Raw genomic sequence first — 11,719 nt, 5'->3', positions numbered from 1 at the left:
GGCACATCTCTCATTCAGATCAGTGGATATGTGCATTTTTACACCAATAGCTTCTAATTACCTGAAAAAATTCTGTGATTCACCTTTGGAGTTCTTGTAGATGTTTTCTGCATCAACTGATGTTAGGGTGATTTGGATAGGGTGGCCAGTGCTGGACTCACCGACAGTAGTTTGAAATTTAGGCCAATTTTAGATGATTTCAATGATTTCCCTTAAAGTAAAATGATTGATCTAAAAAAAATCTTTTTAAAACCTCTTTTTTAAGCCTTTATTCTGATGCCTTACAGATCTCGGCATAGTCACACTGCACACTACAGTAGCAAAGAGAACATTGTAGATATCAGGTGATGTTACTGGAGATGATCAAAGAAGATTAAGTGTTTGTAGTCCACATACGTAAAAAAAAAAACAGCTTTTTTTATTTATTGAGACTTACAACCCGTTTCGTATCATTCTACATAACATCAACATAAATTTGGTCATATTTGGTCAAGACTGAAGCTTTACACACAATATCTTTTATAGCTGTATCAAAAGGTGTCCATCACTGGGAATGACTGGACAACATGGAGGCAAGAACATCTTGAATGGCTCTGTACATAAATCATGTAACATCTTTCAAAATGCTGAATTCTGTGTTTAGAATGCTAAAAAAAAAAGACAAAGCAAACTGATTGGAAGTCACCATAAACGTATAGGTAACAGAAATATAACAACCAATAAGACACTTTATAATTTGTTTATGAACATGTATGTGGATCAAAATTGAAATTCTTTTTGGGAAAACATAGGCACCTTTTCCTTGGACCAAAGAGAAAAGGAACCATCTTTTTTTCAGTGCTTATCTTCTTTTCTTTTCTTTTCTTCTTTTTTTTTAAAAAAAAAAATGTATTTGTTGTTTGATGTGTGGACATGCTGCAAATCAATTTCCCACTGGGGACAATAAAGTCACTGACCATTGACTCAGCTTAAAAGCCTGCGTCTCTGATGGCATGGTGCCTACGAACTTGGCTGCTGAAAAAGCACCATCAATTCTGAGAGGTGTATACAGGTTTTAGAGCAACAGGTGACATCTTTTTCAGGGAAGGCCTGAATATTTCAATAAAACAATGACAAACCGCATACTGCATCTACTGCAGCAACATGTCTTTGTAAGTAGAAACGTCTAGATGTGAAAACATTTGAAGTATCATCAAGCAGCTATATCCACAAAACTCCAGCAGCTGCTCTCCTCAGCTCCCAGGTGTTTACAGACTGTTGTTAGAAGAGGGGATGTTACACAGTGGTAAACATGACACTGTCCCAACTTTTCTTGTCTATATGCTAAATATAATACAAAAACAAAACAAACCAACAAATAGAAAAGAGCTCTTAGCCAAATTGTTGTAGTGAAAGGCTGCATCTGATTTGAGAAATTATGATTCTGAACGGCACATTTCTGTGCCTGAGGAATTAATTGCACGGGACTATAGACGCCTTAATTTCCCTAAATAAATCTCACGCTGGGATAAAGCTGCATTTTAACATTTGATTAGTTTCCCCTAAATAAGGGAGTAACCTGCTGTATTCCATCATTCTGTTTGTCTGCCAAGTGAGGGAAACTGATCTGCGCCCTGCATTCATTCATGACAAACGTCTCACATTACATACTCACGGCTCCACCAAGCAGTCTATTCTGCTCTTGTATAAACATAAAAACATGTTGAAAATGGTTACAATTACTGAATAAAAGTGTTTGATGGACAGACTGTGCATTCTTGCAGTCCACTTTAAAGTGGAGATCACATTTTTAAATGTTGGCATGCAATGAGAGCATGCTGTGAGGCAACATGACGGTGAAATACTGAATACTTTTACTGAATGATTTTAATCCCACTGGTAGAGTTTACTCTGCTCCTTGGATCCTCATAAAACCTTTGAAATCTGAAGCCTTTAATCTCACAAGTCACCCAAGATGACTGCACATTACAAATGCAGTTTAATCGTACTCTGACTGCATAAATGTTTTTGCAGAGCTCTCCACCTATATATTTTTGTCTTGTATATATTTATACATTTACATATATAGAGAGAGAAATTTTATATATAGATAAAGATATATGTTTATGGCATTCCAGAGATCTGAAATTTGTATGAAATTCCAGTGTAGAGGATTGTGGTATTAAGTCCGCAAATGACAGATTCAGCTGCAACTGTGACTGCATTAGTTAATGTGCAGGTGTGTGTGTGTGTGTGTGTGAAAGGCCAGCCCATCCACTTACGTGGCTTTCTTGTATAATAGATGGTCTCGGTGTCAGTGTGTTATTCTAACCCAGCAGGAGAAAGAAAGAAGGATAGAGGGATAGAGAGAAAGGAAAACACATTAATAATTGAGCCTAAATCAGTTTACTGACCCTCCGTCCCTTCCTACTCTCAGTTGAATGCACTGGAATCTCCAAGAAGACCTGCAGATCAGAGAGTACGAAAGACGGAACATCAGGCATCTGAAGGAGGGCTGTAATGGTCAGTTAGGCTTCACCTTTTGATCTTTTCCACATTTTTTTGGAGTAAAGAGGTTGTTGGACTCGGGATCATCATGATACCATGGTGGCTCCACTGCTAGGACTGGCCATTCTATATCTAACTACCAGTCTGGTCACTTTGGGGTCAAATGGTAAGAGTTTTCCAGTGTCTGTGGATTCATTTAAACCCCTACTTTTTAAACATCCTTTAAAACAGCAAATTAAGAGAAGTGAATTCTTCATGATCTGGAATGCTGTTGCAAAAATGTAGGATTTGAATACTTGCATGTCATACATTTACATTTTCTGAAAGCACATATCAGTATGTAGACTGTATAAATAATGCAAAGTATTCAATATAACATTTCAAAATTCGCCAAGAACATATATTTGGCATTTCTGTAATCAAATTTGGGGTGAGCAGCAAATACACTGATGCATCTACAGTTATTTGGTTCTTACTGATTTAAATGACGGGTCACAGGGCACTGTAGATAACAAGCAGAATGGCTATGCTAGCAAAAGCTGTTTTAGAACCTGCATGTGGAAATTAAGGAAAAGAAATGCCTGGAATCACTTGTAACAATGTTACGCTGCCTCTGAGACTCACTGTGTAATCAATCCTGTGACCGAACACCGACGAGGTAAACAACACCAGCGTCTCCTGTTCCTTTACACTCATATCTTTGTATCCTTTCCCACCACCAGCCCTGCAGATCAACCCCAATGGAGAGGTTGTGTACAAGGACACCCAGATGTATGAGGTGGTGTACCAGGACGCCAGTGTGTATGGGGTAGTGGGCAAAGCCGTGATCCTGGAGTGTGGTCCTTCTGTACCTGACATGTACATATGGAGCTTCACCAAGCCTGGTACTGAAGGCATAAAAGCTGTGGTGTATAATGTGGGACGAGGACCGAAGATTCAGAAGCTGGCTGAGACGCTGGGACAGCTGACTGTCATCTCAAACAGTGCAGCTATAAGCATTGAGAAGCTGCCTCTGGCTGCACAAGGCTTATTCACCTGCCAGGCTTTCTATGACATAGAGAACGAGCCCAAAGTCTACTACTACTACGTGCATCTCATTGTCCGAGGTAAGACTTCCTGCTGTCATGAATGCTACAAATTTTTAGTCAGTTTATAGCTGAAACAGAGACTGACATTCAGTCTTGTTGCCCAATTTCTCCAACATGGCTAATTTGTCTTATATATTCCAAAATAGGACAGTAGACTTGTTGTGTTTACTTGGGTGTATTATCCTAAATTATTATACAGTGTATTACTATCCCTGTTGCCATGTGCATTGGAGAGAAAGAGGAAGAGATGGAACAACTGAAAATAAAAATCTGTAGATATTTCTCTCTTTTTTTGACTTTTATCATCTAAGAAACTCTACTGTTCAGCATGTGCTGCTTTGTCTTTTGATTATTTGTTGGTCTTTTGAACAGAGCATTTTAAAACTTTATGAAATAAAGGCTTCTTTACTTTATTTGGCAAAGACGATTTAGATTATAAAAGTCTAAAACACAATTCCCTATAATCAGGAGATTATAGCTTTGTATTAAGGCTGGCCATAGAGGGACCATAGACTGCATACAAAAGATGAATACAGGCACTACCGATTATTTCTCACCCTTTTTAAAGGGTGAGCTTGTTTTTTCAAGCCCACAAAATAGGAATTTTAGGATAAGGGGGTGGAGGCCCAGCTTATGTAAACTAGCTTGTTTGGCAAGTGCCTCCATAAACGGTATTGAGGTTTTGCAGACAGGTGACCACTAACCACACAATTAACTTGTCAGCAAATTTAAATGTTTAACAATCAAGTTTTCAATGTAGGATCACATGAAGAAGGCCTAAGTGACATAGGCCTTGACCAACTGCAACTTAGCTAGTAGTTAGTGGATACTTGCAGACAAACACAAAAAACTACAAGCAACTGTGGCACTCTGATAGCAACCAAAGCAATCACACAGAGGGTTTTGGTGTAGCACTTTCTTTGCAACCAGATTCCACAAGTGAGAGTCAGCAACCTCCAGGAAACATCACCAACCACCCAAGAAATATGTTTGAGAAGCTCATTAAGTGCAATATGGTAGACATGAAAGAACTATTGCTAAAAAATTCATTCACTTCGACTGGAGCAGAGACTGTAGAAAAGCTGTTAGATTAAATACCGAAAAGGAAACATTATTTTGTCAAATGACTGCATTGAAAATGTTAAATGCTAACAGTGGTGAGCTCCTGTTTTGTAATCGAAATTAGCATAAGTAAAGGCAGGAGAAAGTAAAAAATTAGCCATAGGGCCCCTTTGTAGGGCCCCTTTTGACACTGGTCTCATGTTCAATCTCCAATGTTGCTGCTTGTGGGAACTTGCAGCTTTGTTCTGTTTGTAAAATGATCTTTCCAGTTACTGAACACTGTGTTTCTTCGCCGCCAATGCAGTCCCCGTCACTAAGCCTTACCTCTCGCTGAGTGAAGTATCTCCAGTGGAAGGATCTACAATGTGGATGCGCTGCAATTTGGAAAATGGGACTGGACCGATCCAGTACGTGTGGCAACATGAAACCCGCAGTGGTAACATCACGATCATCGCACAGGGCGACAGCAGTGTTATCAATGTGACCGACGTCAACCGCAACCACACCGGCTGGTACCGCTGTGTGGCCAGCAACGCAGTTAACAGTGAAAGCTCCAACCGCTTGTGGCTGGACACCATCTGTAAGTTGAGGAAGTTGGATCAATATGGAGATTTTTGTAAAACTTTTTTTTTTTAAAAAGAAGCAAAAAGAATAAGACAGTGGTTTAAGTTACAGTCTTAAAGAAACAGAAATTGGTATGACTTTGATATTTTCTGTGTAATTTAAACTTGTCTTTGGCATTTTCTGTGTGAGTAATCAGTAAATTACAGCATCATCAGCATTTGTCACTCTCAGAGAAAATGTCATCTTGTGAATCTAAACTAACTTGGATGAAACATTTTGTTATGAGTCAGCTTTTGTGGACAATTTTTAAATGAAGCAGAAGGTCCATCACATTAAATTTCACAGCAATGATTTTTCTCCTCAGTCGGCCCGGACATTCCTCAGATAAACGTAACTCCGTACAGTATAACAGAGCGGGGTTACTCGGCTTTGGAGAGAGAGACTGTTTCTTTGCTGTGTCAGGCCCAGTCCAATCCAGCCAGTCAGTATGTCTGGTTCTACAACAACTCACAGGTCTACAGCGGGCCGCAGCTCACCATCACCAAGATCCTCCGCATGCACACTGGCGACTACGCCTGCTTGGCTCTGAACACCTACCTTAACACCCGCTCCAAAAAAACCATCAGCCTGACCGTCTACTGTGAGTGTGACCTCTGATCTCTGATCATGCTATTAAGCATCTTACTCCTCTGTCAATTCTACCCTAAAGCCTATTGTTCTCTTGTTACTGCAAGGAGTGTAAAAGAGTCAAATGTGATCAAACTGTTCAGATTTGACATTTTCAGTACAATACTATCAACAGCTTAAACTCCTAAGACCCAAACTCTTCCATGGCATGTATTTTTAATTTCTCTTTGATATTTGGGCATATTGGGACCCGATGAATGTAAAAACAAAGAATCACCAGAATTTTTTGTTCCTAAGAAAAAGAGAGCCACATATGAGGATATTCGTTTTTAATTTTGATAAAACAGGGGCAGTATAATGTCCTCATAAGTGGATATCAGGCCCTTGTAGAGCAAAATTACGTTTTTTGGTCTAGACAACCCAAAATGTGATGTCCACATATGTGGATGCCAGGTCCTAGGAGGTTAAACATCTTTGATTTTCACCCAGGATCTCTGACCTAGAAACATCTCCCTGATCATTTCACTTAATGCAGAATCCTTTTCAGTTTCTTTTTCTGAATGTCTTCTGACTCCATTCAGCACATTCATCTGATATACTTATTTCAAAAGCTTAAACGCCTTCAAACTCTGTCTCACTCACACACACACACACACACACACACACACACACACAGCAGATAATGGAAAGCTTGCTGAGCTGTTCTCCTGTTTGGACCATCTTGGAAGTTGATGGGACTCTCTGGCAGGTATCTCACTGTGACGTCACAATCATGGCAAGCACGTCATTCACTCTCCCTACTTTTGGTTTTGCACACGTCTTATGTTTTTGCTATTTGCTAAGATTACATTTTCAGAAGAACTCCACCACCAACAAAAGAAAAAAACAGCAAAATCATAACAACATATCTCTTCTTCGATAATTTATGTATAGTTATTTTAACCAAACAACCTTAACAATGTAGCAATAGTTGGAAAAAAAAAAAAGGTTCCGGGCCCTGATGACATCAGTTTACTCCACTCGGCACATCATTACCTTGTTACCTCTATCATATCCCCACAGACCCCCCTGATGGCTCCCCGTCCTGTTCTGTGGAGCCGGCTCTGAATCACACCTCTCTGCGGCTGCTGTGCTCCTGGCCTGGTGGATTCCCCTCACCTTCCCTCCACTGGACTGGAGACCTGATACAAGATCAGTCCAACACAGCCCAGCTAACAAGTTCAGCCTCCAGCACTACCATCATGCTGCCCTCTGGAGGACTGACTTCTAATAACAGTTTGTTTACATGCCTGGGCTCCCATCCTGCCCTGAAACAGTCGACACAGTGCAGCACACGCACATGTGAGTGCAGCAATGTCAACAAACAGTAAAAGATAAGTTAGTGGCAGTTTTGTGATCATGTATCTGAATGTGTTTATATCTCTCCTCTCCTTCATCAGATATTCCCCCTGCAGAGCCACTGTGTTTTGCTTTTGTGACTAAAGACAAACAATACTTGACGCTGTCCTGCTCCTGGGAGGGAGGGGCCCCGAAAGCCTTGGTGTGGTGGGAGGGCCCCGAAGGTCAGAGCAAAGGTGGGGAACAAACCTTCAACATCCTGATCCTCCACTATGGCACAGCTCGCAGTGGGAAACCTTACACCTGCCACGCTAAACACCCACTTCTGGTCCAAACCAAGACCTGCAGACTCACACTGGGTGAGTGCACATTCTCACTGTACAACAAATAGCAGATATAAATTGTTAAATAATTAGTCTGTACATTGTCACACGTAGAGGCACCAGTGCTGCAGACACAGCGCAGAGTCGTGTCTGTGTACGAGGGGAGCGACGTTCAGCTTACCTGCAGTCTGAGAGACAACTACCTTCCTGTCAATGAAATCACCTGGTTTAATAATCAGGGTGTCGGTGTGCAAGACACCTCAAAGTACATGCTTCTGAGAACGTCTGCATGGGCCAATCTGACTGTGAGAGACACAGATGAAACTCAAGACAGCGGCGAGTACAGGTGCTCCACTTCCAACGCAGTGGGAGGAACCGAAATCAATATCACTTTAGTCATCAAGAGTAAGAATTATTAATCTATGTTTAATTCTAAATTACTTTCTTGCTGAGTGTAAGATCAGAATACTATAACACCTCTGATGTTTGTACAATTATTGTCCATAAAGTTACAGTCCACTTGAAAGTCGATGAGCTATATAAAAAGTTACAAGTGGTCATCACAAAGAAGTCATACAGATGAGGATATTTTTGTTTGTGTTATCTCTGTAGAGTACCCCATGCCACCCAATGCAACCCTGGTCAGAGTGATGTACACCAGTCGACAGCGTAATGAGGTGGAGCTGGAGTGGGTGGTGAAGAACCAGGAAGTTGGAGGCTGGACAGGTTTCTTCCTGGAGCACCGAAATATGTCTGAGCAACCACAAAGGAAAGGAAGTGGGAAGGAGGAGAAAGTTGGTCCCGTAGTCTGGTACCGTAACATCCTCCAGGATCCAGCTGTCAGGATTTATACAGTGGGGAGCCTGACGCCAACGGTTACCTACCAGTTTCGCATCATACCGGTGAACCACCGCACTGTGGGACACCCTTCTACTCCAAAGACACCAGGTACAGGAAATGTGAGACATATGAGACTTTTAGCAAAGAGATGGGCATTTTCAGCTTGTTAAGCTTAAATAAAAAGAGGCAAAATCACAAAGATGAAGTAATATAACATGTAATATATAATATGTAATATAGATGATGCATATAGATGTAATAATAACTGTTCTGAAAGGTGTGTTCAGTTTCAAACTTCTCCATTAACATGACATAAAACATGATCACGATGAGCTCTAAAAGTAGATAAGACCCCAATTAAACAAATGATACAAACATATTAATGATCAGTTCTTTACTGAGGAAGACGATCCAATCCAACTGTGACTGACAAAGGTATGTGAAACATTGCTTTCTGTACAGACCTAACATTATGCAGAAGTAACTGCACCTTAAACATCGGTCTGGCATACAAGAAATTGGCTTAAAATTGGGACTTTTACTTTACCCGTTAAAAAAAAACTAGCATTAAATCAATTTGTGATCGAACAGGATCCTCATCTTGCTGCAACTTTCTCATAACAGGCGGGAACGAAGTGATCTCTTTTCTCCAAACACGCAATTTACAATTAAAATACAATTAAAATACAGTTAAACCATCTATTAAGCATCTATTTTGTTCTCACACAGTGGGCCAAATATCACACCAACAGGACTCTTATGTGCTCTGGACAGAGTTCTTTTTGAACAGCCAAGCACACCATGATTGCTTATTTACTCATGAATGTGAAAGAGGGCGTTATTGCACACCTTGCGTTGATGTTCAACCACTTCGATGGAGTAAAACAAAGACTTATTATTCCCATTATTTGTGTACTGTCTGTTCATTAGGATCTCCCTAGGTGGTAGATAATATTTTGTGTCATTTGCTTAACTGTGTTGTCTTTTTTTTACACTCGTGTTAAAATCAGATGATGCTTCAGGTTATTTTTATACAGGAATATAAAAGATTCTTTCAAGCAGCATTGCTAATTATGAGATACAATCTTTAATGTTGTGTTATGATTAATGTGTCTAACTGTGGTGTTTTTTTGTTTTTGTTATCCACTCAGGTGAAAGACTCAAACAAAAACACATGCAAACAACGACACATACCTCATGCTTACACACCTTTCCCTCACTTCCTTGTTACTTTCTTCTTTTCTGTCCTCCTGATCTTCCCTCGAATTCATCCTGTGTGATAAATGTGCCACTTTGTATTATATTATTGCAGGAAACTGTTCTGAATAAGCCATTTGTTTTATTTAGGTTGCAGAGAAACCTGTGCAGTTATGGTCAGATTTTCATACACTCATCATTGGCATGAATGTAATTTTGGGTTTCAGCAATTTCTTTGATTTTTTCTTTTTATAGGCTTGTATGATGGTGCAGCATATGTCTTTATTACTGATGTAATAAAGAATTATTACATCTGAGGGCACTCCCTGGGTTGACTAATACTCACAACAACAAGAAAGTCCAAGAAATTCAGTGAAGAGATTTGCAGTTCGGAAAGTCTCTTAGAGCCATTTCTAAAACAGATTCTAAGATCATTGGTTCAAACAAGAGTGCATAAGTACAAGTTATTCTGATGTGCCTCCACTTTGCCAAGGACGCAAAGAAAACCCAAACGGTCACCCTCAGATCAGAGGAAATTGGTTATGTTGTTCAGGAACAACCCAGGAACCAACAAGGCTCAAGCCTCCCATTAACTAGAAACTGCTGGAACACCAGTATCACTGTCCACACTAAAGGTAACTATTTGACCACAATGACTAAGAGGTATGTTTGGAGTAAAGGTGAGACTTTCAAAGCTAAGAGCACTGTGCCAGACGTCAATGGTGGCACATAAAGTTCATAAAGTGGGTGGAATAGTGAAGATGGAGGACTACCTCCAAATTCTTTATTTTCATCATTAATCAGCAGCTACATGGTTGAAAATGCAGATGAAACAGGCTAACACAGGCTAATTTCTGTTGATTACAGAAAAAAAGAAAATTGTGCACCTAATTCTTGTTTTTTTAGTCATTAAAGATGTATGCTGTACAATCCTTCCACCCTGAAAAAAGAACAGTTCAAATAAATCATTAAAACCCTTAATTTATCATGAGATTCATGCCCCCGATGAGTAGATGTAAACATCTGACTAGAACTGTAACATGGTAGGATGGTTCAGTGGTTTTCAACCCTTGTATGAATGAATGAATGAATCCACGTTGTTCTGTTCAACAGAGCTCCTTTTAAAGAAGAACCTAAGCAACATTTATTTACAGGATAATAGTAAAGTGATGTTTTCAAATCATGACATACACTGACCTGGGTTGAGAACCACTCGAGCTCCTGGATGTAGCTGCGGTGTTCTGACAGATATGAACTTTTTTGCAATCTGTAACTATGATGTGTTGCAGCTGAACCAAGCTACAATGTGTACCCTGCTGTGATTGGAGCGGCTATTGGTGGGATGCTCTTTGCAGCCATTCTTACGGTTCTGCTGCTCATGTACATAATCCGCAACCGCAACAACAACCCTCGTGAGTCCACCGCACATGAGCACCAATATCCTGCTGATCTGTTTAAAATCATTGTGATTTTAATGTCGTCTTCTTTCCACCAGGACTACATGACTTGTTATTTGGCAGGTGAGTATCTAGATATATGTCTATAAAACCAAGAATTAATGATTTCCTGTTTGCAGTTATTGCTACAGACATGGCGTTTTAACATTTCCTGCTTCCAGGCAGCACAGCCAGTCAAGGGAAAACATCAACTTCCCAGAGGATGAAGTGGTCAGCACGTCAGAGGGAGGAATAGAGGAGATTGGTGGATCATCCAGCCTAGGCAAGATGAGCTACCCTAAATGACCATACACCTATAAACACACATATAGACCCATATAGGACGTTGCTGATGGCCCACATGGAAGTGATGGAATATCTCTAAGCAGATGTTTCAACCGTCAGCAGGCCTAAAAATCGTAATGCACATCTGTCTTATCTGCTGAACTTTGATGTTTTGCAGGTCCAGCCATGGCTTTACCCCGGGCATCTTCACCCCTCACTTCTTCACCTATGAGTGCCACCCTAACAACCACCAGCCAAGCCCCTCCCTCTGGAGACGATAATGAGCCAGTCAGCGTCACCATCACTGTCAAGGCGACAGGCTCGTAGTCATATATCCGACCCATCCAGCAGGAAATACGCAAAACCCTTGAGCCATCTCCCATTTCTTCATATTTTGCTTCCAAGGAGACAATAATACATCTTCAGGCTTTCTGATGGGTTTTTCTTTGGACATTGGCTGCTTTTTCACTCA

General features: G+C 40.5%; 1 protein-coding gene across 1 annotated transcript; it reads left to right on the top strand.

Moving 5' to 3' along the window:
• Positions 1–7,447: 7,447 nt before the first annotated feature.
• Positions 7,448–11,574, top strand: LOC101467523 (V-set and immunoglobulin domain-containing protein 10-like 2). Its single transcript, XM_012922645.4, has 7 exons — positions 7,448–7,525; positions 7,604–7,894; positions 8,102–8,437; positions 10,816–10,938; positions 11,022–11,046; positions 11,145–11,245; positions 11,426–11,574. The coding sequence occupies exons 2-7, from the start codon at positions 7,759–7,761 to the stop codon at positions 11,572–11,574; spliced, it is 870 nt and encodes a 289-aa protein (XP_012778099.3). The 5' UTR covers positions 7,448–7,525; positions 7,604–7,758.
• Positions 11,575–11,719: the final 145 nt, after the last annotated feature.

The sequence above is a fragment of the Maylandia zebra genome, linkage group LG10 (genome assembly GCF_041146795.1).
Source record: "Maylandia zebra isolate NMK-2024a linkage group LG10, Mzebra_GT3a, whole genome shotgun sequence".
NCBI lineage: Eukaryota > Metazoa > Chordata > Actinopteri > Cichliformes > Cichlidae > Maylandia > Maylandia zebra.
The sequence above is the reverse complement of the archived record's forward strand: the minus strand, read 5'-3'. Positions and strand labels throughout refer to the sequence as shown.

Coding starts and splice junctions, on each gene's coding strand:
- LOC101467523 (XM_012922645.4), top strand. CDS start 7,759: ATGCTTCTGAGAACGTCTGCATGGGCCAATCTGACTGTGAGAGACACA. Junction 7,895..8,101: donor TATCACTTTAGTCATCAAGA/GTAAGAATTATT, acceptor TTATCTCTGTAG/AGTACCCCATGCCACCCAAT. Junction 11,246..11,425: donor TGGTGGATCATCCAGCCTAG/GCAAGATGAGCT, acceptor GATGTTTTGCAG/GTCCAGCCATGGCTTTACCC.